Here is a 22,783-nt window from a genome sequence, read left to right as displayed (position 1 = left end):
TTGTTCTCCATCCCTGGCCCTGCCCTCCACAGCAGCTGGTGCACAGACAATCCCCAAGGCTCTCGTCTGCAGAGATGCAGTACTAGGTACATCCCCTCCAGGGCTCGGGAGCATGGCAGGCCTCTTGGCCTACTCCCCCAGCCATCAAGCTGGGAGAGGCCCTTCTCCTGCGGCTTTCCCAGGCAGGTTGCCCAAGGCGGGGCAGTGCAGCCATCACTGTGTGCAGCAGAGCGCCGGATGGTCAAGCTTCCAGAGCTGCCATTTCTTCTTCATTTCTGACTTCACCTAGGAGGGAGGAAAGGAGCTTGTGAGCTACTCTTCTCCTTCACAGCCTCTTGGGAGGTTCACAGCTGCTGCCCCAGGCCTGTGTAGGGCTTACGTTCCATTAGCCCCGGAGGTACCAGTCAGGATCAGGGCCCCAGAGGTGTGGGCCAAACTCAGCACAGGTACAAGGCCCTGGCTTCAGTGGAGTTGCTCCAGGGAGGGATTTGGCCCATGAATAGGAAGAGGCAGTTCCTGCCCCAAAGGACTGAAAAACAGCTCCACTGTGTTCCTATGTGAGCCCCGGGGCATACTGGCCCACGGACCATGTGGCCACAGGGCATGATATCGCCAGTTCTGCTATGATACAAGGCAGCCCCTACCCGAGCTAGGGTGGATGCATCCAATAAAACCGGTTTGTTTTTTAGCTCGACAGGCTCTTAGTAGAATCAAAGGCTCCTAACCACCCAGGATATCCAGTGATGCATGGTCTCTGTATTCAGGACACAGCAAATCAGCAGTAGCTTGTCAGGAGCGTAATGAAGAGAAAGCCCAAGAGAGAGACCCAGGGTTGGGCTACAGAGCACAGCTCCAGGTTAGAGCCCTGACTGCAGGTGTTTCCAGGGCCAGAGAGCAACCCCCCAGCAGGGAGCAGGACAAAGGGGCACCTACCTCTTTATTGGCAAAACAGTACAACACGGCAACCAGGAAACCCTGGGGAGAAAGCACAGGGGTGAGCCAGGCAGCACAGCGACCCTCCTCCCCATTGAGAAGATAGCCTGGCTTTGCCAGGCCCTGGCAGCTGCTGTTCAGTGCATCCCACAGGGCCAGTTTCCGGGACGCAGCTGGCTTCAGCTAGAGGGGAAAACCCTCCCGACATGCTCACCTAAGTCACAATCCCCCCCAGCCGGTCCCGCTGCAGTGTTACAACAGGACAGGGAGGGTACGATTCCTGAGGGGCAGCCCTCGGCCCACAGGGGACAGGCCCCTGACCTGTGCCTGCCATGGCCACGCACTGCCCAAATGGGGCTCTCCCTCCAGTGCATGCGGATGCCATTGCCAGCCCAGCATGCAGGCATGTACACCTCTCTAACAGCAGGCAGGGATGGGCCTGCTATTTCCAGGCTGCTCCAGGCGATGGGATGAGGCGGGTAGAGCCCAGGAGCACCAGGCCAGCCACGCAGGGCTTACATGCTGAAAGGGACGGGCCGAGCAGACACAGTCGGAGGTGATTGGAGTGTGGCACAGCGCGACACTTCAGCTGCCAGACGCCGATTTGCACCTCATCACTGCCGGGAACAGTTTCGCAGGGGCCATCAGTCCAGGGCATGGCCCAGCCTGCCTCCAGCCCAAGGAAGGCAGGTGACTGTGTGGGTCCTGGGGGTTCCTCAGCAGCAGCCCAGCTCAATGCCCCGCTGCCCCACAACACAGCAGTGGGGCCAGGGGAGGGGCTGCAGCTTGGCTAGCGGGGCTGATGGGCTAATGTGGACAGGCTGGAGGGGAAAGGGCCATGCTTTCCCCTGGGTGATGGTGGCACAAGGGAGGGGAAGAGGGGACAGGCTTTCTGCTCCTGCCTGAGGCAGGGCTGCCCCAGCGCTCCCGGCTCACCTGGAAAGAGTTGAGGAACAGCGTGAAGAAGACTTTGATGTAACGCAGGATGCCTGTGGTCTGCTCATCCGTGGCAAAGATGAAGACCACCTCGTGGATCCCGAAGAGGGGGATGAGGGTCAGCGTGGCCTTGGCCAGCCTGAAAGAGGACGAGATCCCCCTCCCAGAGTTCATATGGAAGGGCCGGGGGGCCCTGTGTTCAGAGGGGCAGGAAAGCAGGGGTGGTGTGTGAGGAGAAATATGGTAACATCTGTGCTGAGGGCCAGAGGAGATAGATGGAGTGCTAGTCCCAGCCTGGCCTAAGGGCCTGGGGTCTCACGTAGGGGTAATCGCTGCCTGCCCTGCCTGGGATTGGGGAGGATTCACAAGCTACCAGCCGTGTGGTGCTTTGGAGCTGGGAATCGTTACTGCCCAGGCTCAGCCTGAGCCCGCATGGGACAGCGGAGAGTTGGCTGTTGGCAAGCAGGATGCTGCTCTGGGAGCAGACTGGGGAGGAGCTGGGAGGCTTCGCTGGGGGGGCTGCCCTGTGTGAAACGGGAGGCGATGTTCTTCCAGCCCCTACAGGGGTCAGTGAACCCACCCACCCAAACACCACCGTTGCCCCTGCCTGCAGCCACTCCTGCCTGAGAGGGCAACAGGTCCCAGCATGCCATGCGGTCAGGCTGCTCAGCTGAGATGGAGCATGGCACACTGGGATCGGTGCTTGGCATGGGCAACGGTGGCCACAATGAACTCCATTTGGTACCAATGATGGAGGAGCCACGGGCCACACCCCCACATTGATAACGAGACCCTCAAGTCAGGCAAGTGGGTGGTACAGCTTTGGCATCCTAGCCTGTAGGCGTATATGGGGGGAGGGAGCGTTCAGGGGCCTGTGATACACAGGTCAGACTTGATCTGTTGTGCGCACACACACACACACAGACACACACCCTGTGCTAACAGCCACTTGCTAACACAACCTGCTGTAATGGCTGACAAAATCTCAGTCCTATTTGCATGACAGTGGGTTGCGTGGCCAGACCTCCGAGGGCACGTCTACACTGCATTGTGAACCTGGGCTCGGCCTCTGATTTGAGCCCAACCCCCACTACGGTCCACACACAAATCTGTCCAACTCAGCCAGCAAGCACTCAAGCCCTGAGTCCCACGAGGGGGTGGGTCTGAGCCTGCATCCCACTGAGACTGGGGTCCAAGCCCTATCATTTTGCAGTGTGGATGGAGCTCAAGCCATAGACCTGGCTCAGGCGGTGTAGTGCGGGATGGAGGTGCTAGCGGGTCCAGGCTTCCAATGCAGTGTGGACACAAGCGCAGGCTTGGACACACCGAGTCCACATGCATGGGTCCCACCGACCTGGGTTTACAATGCAGGGGAGCTAGATCCAGAATGGCCGGCGCAATAGGCACCCATTGGGAAGTCATTCCCAGCAGGCGCACACACAGGCAGCTCACCGGAGCTTGTAGTCTGCATAGCCTTTCTGGTTGGCACGCAGCTTGGCCAGGATCACCTTCAGAATCCTCATGAAGATCAGCAGGTTGATCTGTGGGGGGAGGACGTGGAGGGTTACTTCTACATTCATCCAGGGGCCCCTGCATATTGTCTGGGCCAGCCTTGGGGGGGTGTAGGCTGAGCACCCCCCTTTATCCTTCCTGGGCTCCCCGGGTCACTCTGACAGTGACGGCCTCTGAGGGCAGGGGCAGCTGAGCATGAAGGGAAGGGCAGGGCAGGGAGCAGCATGAACGTCCCCAGAGACTCAACAGCGAGCCCATCGGCATGGCCTGGGGAGCCACCCAGCCCCCACTAGACTCACACAGCCCCCTCCAAGCATGCACTGGGCTCAACAGAACATGTGGGATGGCGTCTCTGGGGTCCTGACTCTGCTTGCCCCGACATCCAGGTCAGGAATCGGGAGGGGCCGGGGCCAGGACCCCACATATGGGTGTTTCTCTTTTAATCAGAGGGGTTCAATTGGGTTAGTTACTTGGCGGGGACAAGTCTCCTTTCTTTGTCACCCCCTAGTGGTTAGACAAGGGGACTGCAAGCCAGGAGGTGTAGGCGCTTGCTCCTGACTGGCTGAGTGCTCCCCAGAGCCTCAGTTTCCCCAGCTGTTCAGTGGGATAATGATTCTGAGCTCCCTCCCAGGGCAGGCTCGTGGGAAAGTCACTAGGGAAGGGTGCAGTGCTGTGGATTAGGGATGGTGATTTCTACAGCAGGAGCTGCTGCTATCCTTGGGCCATGTTCAACCTCTGAGCTGAGCCAGACTATCAGTGACTGCAAGAGACTAATTGCTGTCATCTGAGAGACACCATGCCTCGTATGTGACCCTCGATCACAGACCTCTGAGATCACCTACCAGGGACGCCAGCAGAATGGGAATCCTGATGATCCACCAGTAGGCCATGTTCTCATTCAGAGCCCAGCACCTGTGGCACAAGAGAGGCATGCTGTTAAACACCGGGGAGCCAGCAGGCAGGAGAGCCGTGCTTCATCCACAGCCAGAGCGGGGCCAGGTGAAAGCACTGCCACTGTATCACTGGGACGTCCTGGCCCATTGGACAGAGGCGCTGCCCCTCAGCACCGAAGGCCCAGGAATGACTATCACCAGCTGTGCCAGCCTGCCCATTTTCCAGGGGTTGGAATCCTTTCCCATCTCACCCACCCCCGGAGCTAACCTGTCTGCTTCCAGCAGGGGCCAGGGCAGGGACTGCAGGAGCCTGGTGAGCTGTGGGCTAGTGAAAGAATCTCTTTCCCTGCCCCACACCCTGGAGGGTGCCTCAGATTCTGCCGCAGCGGGAGCTTGGAAGGTCAGGCCTGTGTTTCCCTGATGGCTGGAGCTCGCTACCCCCAGGAGTCAGCCCACAAGTCCCACCGCCAGGCCAAGGATGGGCTCCTTTTCATGTCTCCTCCTGATGGTCTTGGCTGGGCTATTGAGGCTGAGAGCTTATCCCCAATAGCTCCATGGCTTGGAAGATGGAGCTGTTCACTCCCGGGCCCAGTTCCAGGGGCCCAGGTCAGCAGTGACCAGCCCCGTTTGGTGGCCTGTGGGAAATCAGCTGGGTGGGTCTTTGCTCTGCTCCCACTATGCAAAGACCATCCCAGAAAGCACCTCCAAGCACAGCACTCATGACTAGGGTGACCAGATGTTACGATTTTATAGGGACAGTTACTATTTTTGAGTATTTTTCTTATATAGGCTCCTATTACCACCCACCCCCATCCCGATTTTTCACACTTGCTGTCTGGTCACCCTACTCATGACCAGCCCTGCCCCACCAGGGGGGCCAAGCACTGACCAAACCCTGGAGGCTGAACTCTTCCCTCACCCCTAGGGGAGTCACACCAGGGCCGGGGTGGGCCATGGCAGTGGAGGAATCAGATGCCTCTCTCCCCAGCAGTCAATGCACGTTGGTTTCAGTGGAAGAGCTCTCCCTGCCTTTCCCATGGCTGCTCCGTACTAGAACCCAGGTGGTGCGAAGCGTGGAGCCTGGCTTGCTGGGGGAGTGGAGCGAGGAGCATCTGCACTTACTCTGCGTTCTCCTTCAGGTACTTGGCCGCCAGCCACGGCACCACGAACACCACGGGGGTTCCTGCAAGTCACACAGCAAACCCTGTGAAGTCCAAGCACCTGCCTGAGCTGAAACGGCAGCTCTCACAAACTGAGGGGATGTCCTACCCCCTCTCCCCTCCCTGATCCAGGCAGAGACCTGCTCCTGCCCTCCGGGGGATTCTCATCCCTGGGGGACTGAGGACAGGCCACAACCCCAAGCCTCCACTTTCCCCACCTAGCGAGGGTTTCCTGTGTCATGCATGCGCCACTAGGGGTCACCACTCATCCATGTCACTAAGTTCTTAACCCTCCTGGTGAGGCGCTATCAGCGGTGAGCAGTGATCCTGCTTTAGGGGCGTGAGCTGCTGTCTGATGGGCACGTAGAACCGAATGGAAACCACTTGGGTGTCAGTCCATTGCCAAGTCGCCCAGGTGGGGAACCTGGTGGCTATTTGCCCACTTGGCCGAGTCTCTGCCCTCTTGGAGCGCCCCACATCCCCCTGTGCTCCCCGATACATCCTCTGTAATTCTAGTACTCACTTTGGCAAACACTGTACACACGTACCCCCAGGCCCCTGCCCGCCCAGGCCCCCACGCCTGCCCGCACATGCTACCTGACCACACCACAGGCACACACCCAACTCACCCATGCCATATGCATCCCCACACTGCCTACCCACACCTCATGCCCACACCCTCACCATGCTGCCTCCTCGTGTGCACACACACACACACCCAGGCCACCGTTCACACTCACTCCCATTCTCCTTCTCACCCCAGCCTAGGTACAGGTAGAGCGTGTAGTAGTTCTTCTCGGAAAACACGGCTCCAATCAGAAGCTTGTACAGGTAGACAGCTTCCACCAGAAACCAGTAGTGATTGGCTAGAATACAGTATTGCATCACGACTTGAGCCACCCGGCAGCCAACTGCAGCCTTTGGAGAGAGAGAGGAGCCCCAGAGAGAGAGAGAAAGTGACTGTGCAGGAAGAGGAGACTAGGATACTCTGAGCTGGGGATCTGGGATTAGAAGTGCAGCCAGTTGGGATATGCCTAGAGCACTGTCTATTCCCACCAGGGAGTCTCCATTCACCAGCACACTCTGTGCCCCCCATGACACCAGGCACGGCCCACCACTGGGTAGGCTAACATGGATGTGACCAGGAGTCGCAGGGAGATCCAGGCTACATCACCCCACTGGAGGGCGCTCTCCCCTGCTGCTCTGGTGATCCTCTTCACATCCAGGGCTTCATCTCCCAGAGCAAAGTGCCCAACTCTCATCCCGTCAGAGACACGGCCAGGCGGGCTATTGGGGAGAGACGGGAGGGAAGGCACAGCGGATCTTGGCCAGCAGGGGAAACATCATCACTTGGCTCAGTGATAGGGTGTGGGAAGCATTTGCAGGGGGCAGGTCGTTTGTTAATAAAATAACAACAACCAGTTCTATGGCACTTTTCTATCATGACCCCCATTTTACAGATGGGGAAACTGAGGCACAGAAAGGGGACACGATGTGCCCGAGATCACCCATTAGCAAAGCCAGGAAGAGAACCTGAGTCTCCTGAGTGCTAGGCCAGTGCTCCAGCCACTGGGCTGCCCCACCCTGAGGAAGGGGGAAGGGATCCATCAACTCAGGTTGTGGTAGGCCAGTGAAGGAGGGGCTGATTTCCCCTGCTTTGTTGGGTGGAGGTTTTTAAGCTCACATACATATTGTGGTGCTGATTTAGGATCCTCAACAGCTTTTAAAAATTCACCTGTGGGAAACTGGCAGAACCCCCCTCCGGCTGAGCCAATAGATGCACCCGTCCAGAGGGTCCTTCTGAGTGCTCCCAGGTCCACCTAGTGGTTGGGACTGGGGGTGCAATCCCTGGGTGCTGGTGGATCTGAGCACTGACTGGCACTCAGATCCACCAGCACACAGAGATTGCATCCCCAGCCCCAAGTCAAGCCTCCCTGCCCAGCTGTCGGGCTATGGACCTGGGCACAGCAGGTAGCCACCATGGCTAGCCAGGGAGTGGGGCGCAGGCATTGGCAGTTAGATTCCACCCCCACCCAAGGAGAATTTGGTTTCTTGGTGGGCTTGCCTCGTTGCTCAGCAGCGCTTCCCAGTCAGACACATGCAGGATCTCCATGCCCCACCGCTTCTCCAGCAGCGCATCTTTGACAATCACCGAGATGGCCCGCAGCCCAAAGGAGGCAAAGAGGTTTGCGTGTATGTAGTTGCGGGTGCAGCGGAGTTTCCTAGGCCCAGAGAGAGAGACGGCTTTCAGCGCTGGAGAGCTGAGGAAAAAGAATGTACCTTCTCCTTGCATCATGCACTGCAGGCCAGGGGGGAGAAGCACTGGCCGGGGGGAGCGCTCAGCTACTGCCATCCGACCCTCTCCAAGCAGGATTAGGGAAAGCAGCAGGAGGGCTAGCTGTGCCAAGCTCACAGCTCATTCACTGCCTGCTTGCCCCAGCAGGAGGCACTGTAATGCCTGCAATGCTAGAGTCAGTTGCAGCAGCACTGCGCCCAGCGCCCAGCACAGGATCATCCCACTGGAGAGCCCCGCTGCACGCCCTGCCGGTGCAGCACACACAGCACCCGTGCCCCAGGCTCAGGCCCTACCTGAAGATGGTGAGGATGAGCAGGGCGGAGACCAGCGCCAGGAGCGACAGCGAGTATCCCACCGTGTAGAGCACCTTGAAACTCACCATCAGCTGGCGGGCCCCTTCCTGGCATGGGCAAAGGGGACCCGGTGAGGCAGACAGTCAGTTCTGCCACCCCCGCCCCCACTGGCCTCCCCGCACTCCGAGCGCCCACCGGGGGACACACTAGCCCTGCTGAAACAGAGTCCCGCGGGACAGTGGGCTTGGGTCCCTGGCCCCAGCTCAGCCATGTACCTGGGCTGCTGGGGCCTGACCTCACACCCTCCTCACCCCAGGGAGCTGAGTTCTGAGCTCCCCAGCTGGCGAGGGCCTCTGAATGGCCTCCACAATGACCCGGGAGTGGGGCTGAGGGGCTCAGTGGGAAGCTGTGACCACCCCAGCCCCAGCCAGACAATGGGATTCGTTGGGGAGAGGAGAGCAGGGAGTGGGGGTTCAGCACCCCAAGAAGGGGGAGGCAGCATGTGACTGAGCAGAGATGGGGAGGGAGCTGTGCACTTGTGTTTACATTGAACTCTATTTCTGAATGGTCTCCCCTCCCCACCAGGCGTTATAACACGCCCTCCCCCCGTGCGTTATAACACATCCATCCCCACTCCCCTCCTCCTGTGCATTATTACATCCTGCCACCACCTATCCCTCTTGTTTCAGGCTCCTGTGTCCCCCACTCCCCAACACCAACACTCCTCCCAACCCAGCCCAGCCCAGGTCTGGCTGGGCCCCAGCCCACGCCACTGGGATGTCAGGGGGCTGGCGTGGACAGAGTCGGGGGCACCCCCCATCAGGAGCAGCAGCCTCACCTCCTCCATGGTGGACTCCATCTCCTCCTCGCACTGGGAGTAGTCCCTCCATGGCTGCGTGCCGTTCACCATCACCCACTGCCCATCCGGCCCACACTTGCGGCTCACTAGCCCGTGTTTCACTGCAGACACAGAGTGCACCAGGGTCACCTTTCAGGCTGACTGCCTTCCCCTCAGACAAAAGCCTGATCCCCCAGGCTCCCCACAACTGGCAATCCTGGGGACCGTTATAATATGTATAATAAACCAGCCTCTAAGAGGAGTATGTCTGCAGTGTTGTAGCCATGTTGAGCTCAGATATTAGAGAGACAAGGTGGGTGAGATGGTATCTTTTACTGGACCAACTTCTGTTGGTGAGAGAGACAAGCTTTCCAGCTCCACAGAGCTCTGCTTCAGGCCTGGCAAAGAAGTCGGGGGAATAGGCAGATAGTTAAAGAAGGAAATGTATGGCTGTTCTAGAGTTGTGTTGTGCGTTGTTGGCAACTGTGGAGCTATTGCCAGGATAGATGAGTGTTGGCTGACTAAAGAGACCGTTAATACTCAAAGAAGTTGGAGTACATTTGGTTTAAGCCAGTGGTTCTCAAAGCCGGTCCGCCACTTGTTGAGGGAAAGCCCCTAGCGGGCCAGGTTGGTTTGTTTACCTGCTGCGTCTGCAGGTTCGGCCGATCGCGGCTCCCACTGGCCGCGGTTCGCTGCTGCAGGCCAATGGGAGCTGCGGGAAGCGGCACGGGCTGAGGGATGTGCTGGCCACCCTTCTTGCAGCCCCCACTGACCTGGAGTGGCGAACCGCGGCCAGTGGGAGCTGCGATCGGCCGAACCTGCGGACACGGCAGGTAAACAAACCGATCCGGCCCGCCAGGGGCTTTCCCTGAACAAGCGGCAGACCGGCTTTGAGAACCACTGGTTTAAGCTACAATCTATGGTGATGAGGTGGAGCCGACCCCTCAATGAAGACAAAAGGAAAGCGTGCGTTAGTATCCTCACAAACACCAGGGAAATGGCTGCAACCTTTGGGACCATTTTACCATTTAATCCGCAAACTTGGGCAGAATACTGCAAAATATTATCTTATTTTGTCACTGCTAATGCTATGACAGATGAAGGTAAGCAGAAAGCTATCACATTCAGCAGTGTAGGGGCCTGTTAACCCCTGGAAAGCCTGGAGATGAAACTTTTGATGAGCTAGTAAATCTGTTAAAAAACCATTTCAACCCAACAGCCAGTGAAACAGGAGAACGATTTAAGTTTAACTCTCGGTCAAGGAAATCGGGGGAGACAGTAGGAGAATTTGTGGCAGGACTGAGGAGGCTCCCTCAAGATTGCAATTATGGTGTAATTCTGACACAAATGCCAAGAGACAGATTAGTTTGTGGCATTAATGATGACAGAATGCAAAGGAGATTACTGTCTGGACACAGTTAACATTTGAAACAGCTCTGAAATCAGCCCAGGCTATGGAATCTGCAAAGAAAAACTTACAGGATTTACAAACACAAGTCACAGAAGCCTTCAGAAGAGCATTCAGGAAACACAAGGTACTGTGCACAAAATTGCCAGGCAACCTGGGAAAGTGATCCAATCAGTAGCAGGGAGTGTTATTGTGGAGGCAAACACACCCCAAATGTCTGCAGATTTAAACATAAAAAATGTCACATTTACAGATTGACTGGGCATGTTAGAAGACTGTGTCAAAATAAAACCAAGCAAGCAGAGGCATAAAACCATGATGAAAAGCAGCCTCATAGCCACAGTACCTTTCATGTACTGAAGAAGGAAAGCAGTGAAAAAGAAGAGGAGGAAGTGACTTATCCTATTTATAGTATAACTGAAACAAATATTCCTAAAGTAGATCCCATTCATATTGGACTGACTGTAAGTGGGGGGAAAATGCACGGTTTGAACTCAAATACAGGATGTAGCATGACTATTATGAGCCAAGAAGCATGTGAGACCTTGTGGAAAGATAGCAAACCATCTCCAGTGCAGAAACATAGGATAAAATGAAACACTGGAGAAACAATAAAGATACTGGGAGCCACCAATGCAAAGGTTTCCCACCAGAGCCAAATAAGGCATCCACCATTGCTTGTGACTGAAGGCCCTGACCCAAAGTTGCTCGGTCAAGGATGGTTGGATGACCTTTCACTGGACTGGAAGGGAAAAGTGCATCACTTGAAATCAGAAAATGATCTAGTTCTGGAAACTGTTTTAAATACATATAAGGAGTATTTAAAGATGAACGGGGCACCTTAAAAGGCATGACTGCTAAAAATCTACATAAATGTCACACCTTGTTATTTCAAACCCAGATCTGTACCCTCTGTTATGAAACAAAAAGTAGAAATTTAATTAAAAAAACTAGAGCCACTGGTATTATTGAGCCTGTTCTTCTTTTGTATGGCATTTGAAAAGCAACAGTCTGGGATTATAACTGAATCTGGCGAATCGAAAGCCATTCTAATGCTTTGAGCCAGGTGGATCCCCCTTGTGCCACCACCATAACTGGGAAGGGGATAGTTGTCCATAATGTGTTGCATGGTTTGTACCTCACCACAGTTACAATTCGGTGATTCTTTGATTTTTCCATCAGTGAAGGAGATAGACACACCTTCCGCGTGTTGTCCGCATGAGGTTGAGCACAGTCTGCTGCCAATGGGGAAGGCATTCAATCAGGTCTTTGTTTGGGTCATCACAAGCATCCCAGAATTTGAACCAGTGAGTGCTGGTGTCCTTTCCATTGGCCTTTAGCATTGTGGATCCAGAAAGTTTTCTGAATGGGCTGCACCAATAGTACCAGTGTTAAAGCCAGACGGCACCGTACGCATATTTGGGGACTGTAAATTGCCTGTAAAGAGGGTCTCACAATTAGAACAGTACTCAGTTCCAAAGCCTGAGGCTCTGTTTGCAGTTTTAGCAGGAGCTATGTTAGTCACTCCCTAGAGAGGAGGGGAGTTGGCTAGGTACAAGGAGGAGTTCTAGCGGGGAGTAAGCCCTGGGATCCTGCCTTGGACTGCAGACTCAGGCAAGAAGCCGAGAGGGGTGAAGTAACCATGGGGAGTGGAGATGGGCCAGAAAATAGAGAAAAGAGTTAGGAAAGAGGCCAAGGCATGGCAACAGGTTGGAGGTTGAGCAGACTGCAGTTGCTGGGCATAGGGTCCCTGGGCTGGAACCTGGAGTAGTGGGCAGGCCTGGGTTCCCCTGCCAGCCACTAGGAAAGTGGCACAGACTTGGCAGTGGATCAGAAGACTGCCTGAGACAGTTGGTCCAGTGGGACTTTGATACCCTGGAAAGGGAGGACTATAGTGACCTGGCGGGGTCGAGTCATGAAGAGGGAACACCCCAAGTCCAGAGAGAGAGATTGCAGAGCTAGCAAATGAGCAATGGAAGGGGGGCACCAGACCGGATGAGAACTAACCCCCCATATGTAGCCACAAGGAAGCACCACAGCAGTGAGTGTACCCCACGGCAGGCAGTATATTTGGATGGCATACTAATGACAGATACCACTGACACAAAATAGTTACAACATTTAGCAAAAGTGCTAAACGGGCTAATGAAAGCAGGTGCGTGCCTAAAAAGGGATCAGTCTTCCTTCCTGGTACATGAAGTGATATGCTTGGGATATAACGTGGATGCCCCGGAACTACACCCAGTGAGAGATAAAGTCAAAGGAATTCAGTATGCCTCTGTACTTGGCATATATCAGAGCTGCGGTCCTCAGAAGTCCCGGTCCATTATCAAGCTGCTAAAAAAACGTTCTTGACTTGTGATGCATCTCTTTATGGAATTGGAGCCGTTTTAGTTCACCAGATGGTGGATGAATCAGAGCAATCAATTGGATTTGTATCCCGGACTCTGTCTTCTGCTGAACATAATTATTCACAGCTAGATTGAGAAGGATTAGCTGTTATCTTTGGGTGCAGAAGTCTCACAAATATATATATGAGGGCGTAGGTTTATAATCTGCACCGATCACAACCCCCTCCTCTCCGGGTTTAATGAGACAAAGGCTGTACCACAAATGGCATCTCCCAGAATCCAGAGGCGGGCGGTGACATTAAGAGCCTATGAATATTCTGTTTTGTACAAAGCTGGTAAGAAGCTGGAAATGCAGATGCTTTAACCTGTTTGCTTTTACTGGAGAGACAAAAAAGACAGAAGTGAAGAGAGGGTGTTACTAATGCATTGTCTCCATATGCCTCCAGTGATAGTATACAGGTAAAATCAGGACTAGTGAAGATCCAGTACTCGCAAGAGTTGGAGAGTTTGTGCTAGAGGATGGTCCCAGACCAAAGCTGATAAGGAGCTCACACCTCATTATAAGTGACATAGTGAACGTAGTGTGCAAAATGGGTGGGTATTACGGGTCCTCATTCCAAAGCAAGGACATGATGTAAGAATGGGTGAACTCCACCAGACACCCACAGGTATCACCAAATGAAAGGATCATACCATGCCATCCTTACTTCTGCGCTGCTGCTGGCAGCAGTTCTGCCTTCAGAGCTGAGCTCCCAGCCAGCAGCCGCCACTCTCCAGTTGCCCAGCTCTGAAGGCAGCACAGAAGTAAAGGTGGCAATATTGTGACCCCCCTAAAATAACCTTGTGACCCCCCTGCAACTCCCTTTTGGGTCAGGACCCTCAATCTGAGAAACGCTGATCTCCCTCGTAAAATCTGTATTATCTAGGGAAAAGCAAACAAAAGACCAGATTTCACAGGTGGAAACCAGATTTCACGGTCCATGACACAATTTTCATGGCTGTGAATTTGATAGGGCCCTACACATGAAGGAGCTGCTCTCCTCTCAGTTGCTGATGCCTGACAGAGAGCAGTGGCTTGCTTCGGGACTGGGCTCCAAGAGGTAGGTGCTACCGCCCGGGGGGATGGGAGGACTCCTGTCTGCTCCCCTCCTTCTGCCCCCATGCCCCGATTGCCCTGGCCCCTCGCTACAGGGACCAATCCCTCCCTGCCCTGGCCCCTTGCTCCGGGGACCGACTCCCGCTGTGTCCCGACTGGGCAGGTGGGCAAGCTCCATGTCAGCTCCTCCCAGCCTGACTCTGAAGGCAGCAGGTGTGTCCTGGGAGAGGGGGGACTGAGCGAAGGGGGGTGGAGAGTAAGCGGCGGAGGGAGGGGGGAAAGGAGTGAGCAGGGGTGGGGCCTCAGGGGAAGAGGCGGGGCAGGGCAAGGGTGTTCGGTTTTCAGCAATTAGAAAGTTGGCAACCCTACACTAGCGGGCATAGGTTGGGAGTGAAACAAGGAAACATGCGGTTGTTCTAAGGTTGTGTTGTGCGTTGTTAGTGACTGAGGAAATGCCTGGGACCGTGAACCTTCAGTAACTCCTCGCTTAACGTTGTAGTTATGTTCCTAAAAAATGCTACTTTAAGCGAAACGATGTTAAGCGAATCCAATTTCCCCATAGGAATTAATGTAAATAGGGGGGGTTAGATTCCAGGGAAATGTTTTTTGCTAGACAAAAGACTATATTTTGTGTATATATACACACATATACACAGTATAAGTTTTAAACAAACAATGTAATACTGTACACAGCAATGATGATTGTGAAGCTTGGTTGAGGTGGTGGAGTCAGAGGGTGGAAGAGGGTGGGATATTTCCCAGGGAAAATACTAAATACTAAATTACTGCTAAATGATGAACTAGCACTCGGCTGAGCCCTCAAGGGTTAACACATTGTTGTTAATGTAGCCTCACATTCTACAAGGCAGCACGAATGGAGAGAGGGGAGACAGCATGGCAGAGAGAGACAGAGACATACACCGTGTGTGTGAGAGAGACACGCATTGCCCCTTTAAGTACGCTGACTGCACTCTAAGTACATTGCCCTTTTAAGTAGATCAGCAAATTGAGACAGAAGCAGATGCCAGCAAGTGCCCTCCGGCCTGAGCCCTGTCGTATTCCCCCCCCCACACTCTATGTAGATGTGGTAAGTGGGGGGCAGGAGCAGGGGAGGGGACACCCTGACATTAACACACTTCTTCCTCCCCCCCTCCTTCACAGCAAGCAGGAGGCTCCTGAGAGCAGCTCCAAGGCAGAGGGCAGGAGCAGCACACGGCAGTTGGGGGAGGGACAGCTGAACTGCCCGGCAATCGATAGCCTGCTGGGCGGCTGCTGCACAGGGAACTTAGGGGAGCAGGGAGCTGATAAGGGGGCTGCTGGTCCACCCTGGTTCCAAGCCCCTACCAGCTAGCTCCAATGGGCTGCTCTTTCTGCAAACAGTGGACAAAGCAGGCGGCTGCCAAACAATGTTATAAGGGAGCATTGCACAACTTTAAACGAGCATGTTCCCTAACGTAACCACGAAATAATGTTAACCGGGACGACTTTAAGTGGGGAGTTACTGTATTGCCAGGACGTGTGTGATGCCTGAATAAAAGTCTGTCGATACTCAAAGAACTATGGGTACATTTGGTTTATGCTACCACAGGGACGCCCTCTATTGGGGCCTATGGCTGGCTTAGTTTGTTGCCAACCCTCTCCAGTGATGGAGGAGCCCCAGAGGGCTGACAGCACCACCGCAACATTCAGATGCTTCTCCCAGCGTGGAGTGGATGAGCACAGCCCGGCACATGGCTCTGTAAGATCAGGCCACAAGGCCAGGCTGGCTCTTGAGACCCTTGGAGTCAGGCCAGGAGCGTCCTCATGACAGCCTCTCTCACTGTGTATTGGCTGCCCCTCTGGGCTCCCACTGGCAGAGGAAGAGATGCCCAAGAGTGGCCGGGGTGTGTGGTGGGGAGATGGTTACCCTGCACTGGGGGCTCAGCACAGGGCCTGTCTGCAGGGGATTCTGGCTGCAGAGGCAGGTGGATTCTCCTGTTTCCAAGCTGTTCTCCCATCCCTCGCAGACTCACCCTGGGTGATGAGGCTACAGGGCCTGGTGCAGGCTGTCGGGCCATCGTTTGCAGCTGTTTGGGTTGGGTGAGTGGCCCATGAAGGCAACAGAGTCATGGGGCAAGCTGACCCAGGTGAGGGGAGTGCTATAGAGAGGGGCTCCTCCTGCCCCATGGGGGGGGGGGGTGCAGGCGATGGGCCTCCCTCCCCATATGCAGGCACAGCAAAAAGGCACCTCTGCATGTGAGCCTGCAGCCCTGGTGCTGAGTGCCTCTTCGGAGGTGCCAGGCACCTGATTCTAACCCCTTGTGCAGTCACTCACCAGTGCACAGCGAGCGTGAGACACTTCACTGTGGGAGACCTGGTCGTGTTTCACACCCACTCTGTGCAGGGGTGAGTGACGCCCTGAGGTGTGCAAGGCCCTGAGGGTTTAGGGAAAGTGAATCCCCGGGTCCTACTCACAGCCCTGCCGTTGACTTGTGACCCTGAGCAAGTCAGTTCCCTGTGGTGTGCCTCAGTTTCCCCATCTCCACAGTGGAGAGGATTGTGACTCCCTGTGGAGTCAGATGCCAGACTCCAGAGCAGGGCACTGGGGCATTACCTTTCTCGAACCATGGCAGGTAGAAAGGACAGGACACATTGATGGTGCTGCCCGGGCTCCCATCTGGCCAGCAAGCGTACATGTCGAACGTCCGGTTGCAGTAGAGCCCTTCGAAGGACAAAGGCAAAGCTCAGGAGGGAAGAGGCCAGCTGTCTGCGCAGTGCCTGGTCTGCACCATTCCCATCATCTGCTTACACAGGCCTTGCAAACAGCCTGGCCTAGGGAATTGCAGGTGGTCACACCTGTTAGCTGAGAGCATTCCTCATTCCCCTCCCCTGCCGACTCGCTCTGCACAGCGGGTTGGAACTCTCCACCTGCCGCCACCCAGAAGCCACTCTGCAAACAGCTCTCCAGCCATCCCAGCCAGCACCTGCTGCTCTCAGGGAGAGCCTGATCCAATGTCCTGGGACTCACTTAGGCCCTGACTTCCCTGAGCTTCGGGTCACCTGCCCTTGTGGGGTGCTGCCAGCCTGTTGGCCATTCTCATGGTCACAGTGACCCAGGCTACTACTGGGAGCTCCTTAAATCAAAATGCTGAGACTTAGCTTTAACACTGCGAGCTTCAGTGATTGTGTGCACACTCCCTGGGAACCTGCCCTACTTGGTCTGTACATTGCTCTGTTCCATGTCTGCACAGCGCCTAGCACCGTGGGACCCTGACCTCTGACTGGGGCCCCAAGGTACTACTGCAATGCAAAGGCTAGAGCCCAGCAACGCCTAGTGATGGCCAAACTCCCAGAATCCTGCCCGCCCTCGCACTGACCTGGGCCTGGGACCTTGGCAGCTGTCTCATGTGCCAGTCTGAGTGCTGGCTGTCGGCCTGGACCCTGGACAGGATTTCCCAGGGAGCAGGCAGCCCAGCTGAGTTGTCTCCTGGAGCCCTGCACCATGCTTTGCTTCTTCTCAGCACCCAGAGCTCCAAGTGCCACACTGTGGGGGCCATGCCACCTGCCACCCAAGTGCCCCAGGAACTCTCTGCAAACCTCTGTCCATGTATCTGTCTCATCTCCTCTCGGCCTTTGATGAGACAGGCTCTGAGTTCCTCACCTTGGACGTGCAGCCAGTTGCCATGGTGGCGTCACAATGGGTCGATGGTGGCTAACACAGTGCAAGCCGGGCAGATGCTGCCCATGGTCGCACAGATTGGGGGCCGTAAATAGCTAGTCAGGGTGGGCTTTTGAGCAGGCTGGTGAGTCAGCCGCAGCAGGTGGCTCTTAGCTCAGACAGCAGGCCGGGGACTGGCTGGAGAGTGGAATGGCCATGAGGCAATCAGCACTGCGGGTTGTAGTATTAATGAACCATGGGGGGGGGGGAGCCTCTGGCAGTTGTTGGGGGGGGGCAGAGTTGCAGGGACTGTCGTGTCCTGAAACATCCCAGCTCCTAGCCCTCATCCCCAGGAAAGGGCTGGCCTGTGGGAGTTTCTCTCCCCGCACTTGCAAAAGCGCAGGCACGCTTCGAGTGTCTTAGCTCCAGCCTGCCCATGCGCAGTCCCCCAGTCCAAGATTTCACTGTGGCCATCGCCGGTCTAAGCCGAAAGCAAAGCCATACAACCCCTGCTGGGAGGGAGCTGCCCCTGCGGGTATGTGGCCATAGGCAGTAAATCCACTGTGCTTAAACATGGTCTCCAAACCCCCCAGCACTGCCCCTGCGGGCTGCCCTACCTGTGGGGTATGGCTCATTTGCCAGCTTCTTCAAGCACTCGTCCCGGTATCTCATCCATTCCTCAAAGGTCTTCTCCAGAACTTTCGCTCTGCAGTGCTGGGAGGACAGATCTCAGGTTAGAGTCTCACGCCGGCCCAGGGCTCCGGTAGCCCTGCCTGGAGCACAGGGACCGCCAGGGAAAATGCAGCCCCTTCCCACTTGCTCAGCCAGATCAGCGTACAGCACGAGGCAGAGGCTAGATCTGTGGGTGGGCCCAGGGCTGGAATGGCAGTGGGTTCAGGGCTGGATTGAAGGCCATCGGCACAGCTGTGGGTGGGGTAGGGTTGCCAACTGTCTAATCACACAAACCCAAACACCCTTGCTCCCACCTGTCCCCCTGCCCCAAGCCCCAGCCCCTGCCCTGCCCCTTCTCCGAGGCCCCACCCCCCGCTCACTCCAGCCCCCCTCCCTCCATCGCTCACTTTCTCCCACCCTCACTCACTTTCACCGGGCTGGGGCAGAGGGTTGGGGTGCGGGATGGGGTGTGGGCTCTGGGCTGGAGGGTGGGGTCAAGGGGTTCAGAGTGTGGGTGAGGGTTCGGGCTCAAGGAGTGTTTGGGTGCGGGAGGGGGCTAACAGCTGTGGCAGGGGGTTGGGGTGAAGGAGGGGTTTGGCGTGCAGGCTCCAGGAGGGAGTTTGGGTGCTGGAGGGGACTGGGGCAGGGGGTTGGGGTGCGGGAAGGGGTTCGGGGTGCAGGCTCCAGCTGGGTGGCACTTAGCTCGGGTGGGTTCCGGAAGTTGGCAGCATGTCTGGCAGCGGCTCCTAGGCTCACGGGCAGCTAGGCGGCTCTGCGTGCTGACGCTGCCTGCAAACACCACCCGCGCAGCTCCCATTGGCCACGGTTCCCTGTTCCCAATGGGAGTCGGCACTCGGGGCGGGGGCAGCGTGCTGAGACCCCCTAGCCGTGCCTCTTCCTAGGACCCACTGCCAGACATGCTGGCCATTTCCGGGAACGGCATGGAGCCAGGGCAGGCAGGGAGCCAGCCTTAGCCCTGCTGTGCCGCCAGACTTTTAGCGGCCTAAAATCTCCCAGTTTGGCTTCAGTAGCCTCCGGGAGATCGAGCCCGATTCTGGGAGACTCCTGGCCAAACCGGGAGGGTTGGCAACCCTAGGGTGGGGCCCAGGGCTGGAACGGCAGAGGGTGCAGGGCTGGATTGAGGGCCCTGGAAACAGCTGTGGGTGGGGCCCGGGACTGGAACGGCAGAGGGTGCAGGGCTGGATTGAGGGCCATGGGCACAGCTGTGGGGGGGCCGAGGGCTGGAACGGCAGGGGGTGCAGGGCTGGATTGAGGGCCCTAGGCACAGCTGTGGGTGGGGCCCAGGGCAGGGGGTGGAGAGCGGTAGGGAACCCAATCTTGCTATAGTGGGGTGTTTGGGTCAGGATTAGGGGGCACTGGCAGCTGGGGGAAGGGTGCAGCAGGGCCTATCACCCTGAGAACATTAAGGGGTATCTGATGAAATTCCAGGAAAACCCTGTCGAGCATCCGAGTTGGGTCCTGGCCACCCGACAACCCACCGCTCTCCCTACACACTGCCAGGGCAGAGGAGATCAGCTCGGTGTTCTCGCAAACAGGCCTCATCTGCGCTGAGACTCTTTCTGAGTTCTGGCCATCCCTGGTGCTAGCCCTGGGGAGAGCTGGTGCAGCCCCCGGGGCTGGATGGTGACTGCGCTGTCACCAGCAGAGCGGCGCTGGGTCTCTAGAGCAATGGCAGGAGCATTCCTGACCATTCTCTGGGCAGCTGCAGCCACTGGGCCAAGTTCACCCTGGTGTAACCATTGCTCCTGGCGATACTCGTGTTACACGCAACGGCTGGGCCGGAATCTCCCCTGGATTAACTGGTTGTGAGCCGGGCTAGGGGCTGTTTCTGAGATGGGCAGGGAACATCTTCCAGAACAGAACAATGACTGAGGGCAGAGTCATAGCAGAGTTATAGCTTCCCAGGCCAGCTGTGACCATCTCATCTGATCTCCTGCATCAGGTGGGCCGTAGAACTACCCCACAATAATTCTTTTTTGACTACAGCAAATCGGTTTAAAACAATACCAACCTTGATTTAAAAGTTGCCAATGATGGAGAATCTACCAGGATCCTTGGGAAATTATTTCCCCTCCCTATTAAACATTTCCATAGGGTGGGCTGGAAAGAGGAGGGGCCTGGAATCCCCTCTCTGCCTCCCCAGGGTGGGCCCTGTGGGGAGGGCAGATGCTCATGGGTGGGGAGCCCAGCTTTGGGATCACCGTCGGCGCTGATGAGACCTGGCAGGTGCATGCACCCTTACCTGCATGGAGGAAAGGAGGCACATCCAGGCAAGGTGAACAAGCATCCAGCTGTACAAGGAGCAGAACATGCCCCTCATGGCTATCTGCTGGAGTCTGGGGGAGAGAAACCAGTTGCTGGCCCAGGTGCGAGGGTCGCTGAGCCGAGCCGGGGTCCCTGGGCGTCTGGAAGAGAGAGGGAAGGGGAGTAGAAGTGATCACTTTGCAGTGGACTCAGGAGAGCGCTAAGCTTGCTGGTTGCAGCGTGGCCGCAGCTGTGCTTTGCCCCTTGGACTCTCTCTCCCTATGGCACAGCCAGGGCCGGCTCCAGGCACCAGCTGAGCAAGCTGGTGCTTGGGGCGGCAGATTGTTGGAGGCGGCATTCTGCCCAATCCTAGGGTGGCACGGCCGCTTTTTTGTTGTTGTTGTTCTTGTTCCGCTCTGGCCGCCCTGTAGGGGGCGGCGGTGCGGAGAACCAGAGTGCCCTGCAGGGCAGTCCTCTTCCTTCCCTCCCCGCCGACCGGAGCGGAGCCCTCGCGACAGGCGGCAGGAGGCGGCGCAGCGGGAGGGGCCGCGTGGCAGCGCCCCTGCTGTAGCCCTGGCCGCCCCCTTCCCGCCCGCTCCCTCCCCCTGACCCCCCCCAGCCAGTCCCCCTGCATCCGCGCCACAAGATTTTTTTTTTTTTTTTTGGCTTGGGGTGGCCAAAAAGCCAGAGCCGGCCCTGGTCACAGCTGGAGGAAAACAGAGCCATCCTAGTGTGCATATAGGAAGGTTGACCCACTGCCACAGAGAACTGAGACCAGCCAGAACATGGGCAGCAGCGGTGGGGCGAGGCAAGCCGGTGCCCCAGCCCATGTGGGGCATCGCTCAGAGCCAGAGTCTCCCCACAACGTCACGGCAGATCGCCTGAGTCCAGCTGGCAGCAGGGGCTGAGCATTTCACAAGGTTCCTCAGGTGGGATGTGTATATCACCCATCCCCCAGCTATCATAGAATCATAGGACTGGCAGGGACCTCGAGAGGGCATCTAGTCAGTCCCCTGCACTCATGGCAGGACTAAGTATTATCTAGACCATCCCCGACAGGTGTTTGTCCAACCTGCTCTTAAAAATCTCCAATGATGGAGATTCCACAGCCTCCCTAGGCAATTTATTCCAGTGCTTAACCACCCTGACAGTTAGGAAGTTTTTTCCTAATGTCCAACCTAAACCTTCCTTGCTGCAAATTAAACCCATTGCTTCTTGTCCTATCCTCAGAGGTTAAGAAAAACAATTTTTCTCCCTCCTCCTTGTAACAATCTTTTACGTACTCGAAAACTGTTATCATGTCCCCTCTCAGTCTTCTCTTCTCCAGACTAAACAAACCCAGTTTTTTCAATCTTCCCTCATAGGTCATGTTTTCTAGACCTTTAATCATTTTTGTTGCTCTTCTCGACTTTCTCCAATTTGTCCACATCTTGCCTGAAATATGACACCCAGAACTGGATACAACACTGCAGTTGAGGCATAATCAGCACAGAGTAGAGCGGAAGAATTACTTCTCGTGTCTTGCTTACAACACCGCTGCTAATACATCCCAGAATGATGGTTGTTGTTTTTTGGCAACAGCAGTTGACTCATATTTAGCTTGTGGTCCACTATGATCCCCAGATCCCTTTCCACAGTACTCCTTCCTAGACAGTCATTTCCCATTTTGTATGTGCGCAACTGATTGTTCCTTCCTAAGTGCAGTACTTTGCATTTGTCCTTATTGAATTTCATCCTATTTACTTCAGACCATTTCTCCAGTTTGTCCAGATCATTCTGAATTTTAATCCTATCCTCAAGAGCACTTGCAACCCCTCCCAGCTTGGTATCATCCGCAAACTTTTTAAGTGTGCTCTCTATGCCATTATCTAAATCATTGGTCACCAACCTGTTGATCCTGGAGCCTCTGCCAGTCGATTGCAATCTCTGGGCCGCTTAAAGTCCGGCGGCACAGCGGGGCTCAGGCAGGCTGCCTGCCTGTTCTGGCCCCACGCTGCTCCCGGAAGCGGCTGGTTGCTGGCACGTCTCTGCAACCCCTGGAGGGAGAGTGAGGCGGCTCTGTGTGCTGCCCCTGCCCCCAGCACCATCCCCACAGCTCCTATTGGCCAGGAACCGGCCAATGGGAGCTGCGGAGGCGGCGCTTGCAGATGTGGGCAGCACACAGAGGCCTGCTGCCTCTCTCCCCCATAGGGGCCGCAGAGACGTGCCAGCAGCCAGCTGCTTCCGGGAGCAACGTGGGGCCAGGGCAGGCAGGCAGCCTGCCTGAGCCCCGCTGCGCCACTGACTGGGAGCCTCCTGTAGTAAGTGCCTCCCAGCCGGAGCCTTCACCTTGCACCCCCTCCTGCACCCCAACACTCTGCCCCAGCCCGGAGCCCCCTCCTGCACTAAACTCCCTCCCAGAGCTTGCACCCCTCACTCCTGCACCCCAACCCCCTGCCCCAGGCTCAGCCAATGCACACCCCACAGTTGAGAATGTTACACTCATTTGTGACA

The 22,783-nt window shown here is 56.1% G+C and overlaps 1 protein-coding gene across 1 annotated transcript; it reads right to left on the bottom strand.

The window, feature by feature from the left end:
* Positions 1-213: 213 nt before the first annotated feature.
* On the bottom strand, positions 214-20,366 carry LOC135884614 (glucagon receptor-like). Its single transcript, XM_065412037.1, has 13 exons — positions 20,289-20,366; positions 17,971-18,067; positions 16,310-16,417; positions 8,862-8,983; positions 8,024-8,130; positions 7,500-7,656; positions 6,193-6,352; positions 5,397-5,457; positions 4,224-4,293; positions 3,322-3,410; positions 1,870-2,008; positions 934-975; positions 214-285 (listed from the first exon to the last, which is right to left on the bottom strand). The coding sequence occupies exons 1-13, from the start codon at positions 20,364-20,366 to the stop codon at positions 214-216; spliced, it is 1,302 nt and encodes a 433-aa protein (XP_065268109.1).
* Positions 20,367-22,783: the final 2,417 nt, after the last annotated feature.

Source organism: Emys orbicularis, chromosome 10 (genome assembly GCF_028017835.1).
Source record: "Emys orbicularis isolate rEmyOrb1 chromosome 10, rEmyOrb1.hap1, whole genome shotgun sequence".
NCBI lineage: Eukaryota > Metazoa > Chordata > Testudines > Emydidae > Emys > Emys orbicularis.
The sequence above is the reverse complement of the archived record's forward strand: the minus strand, read 5'-3'. Positions and strand labels throughout refer to the sequence as shown.

Coding starts and splice junctions, on each gene's coding strand:
- LOC135884614 (XM_065412037.1), bottom strand. CDS start 20,366: ATGAGGGGCATGTTCTGCTCCTTGTACAGCTGGATGCTTGTTCACCTT. Junction 8,131..8,861: donor TGGAGTCCACCATGGAGGAG/GTGAGGCTGCTG, acceptor TGCCCATGCCAG/GAAGGGGCCCGCCAGCTGAT. Junction 2,009..3,321: donor TATGCAGACTACAAGCTCCG/GTGAGCTGCCTG, acceptor GTCCTCTTTCAG/GCTGGCCAAGGCCACGCTGA.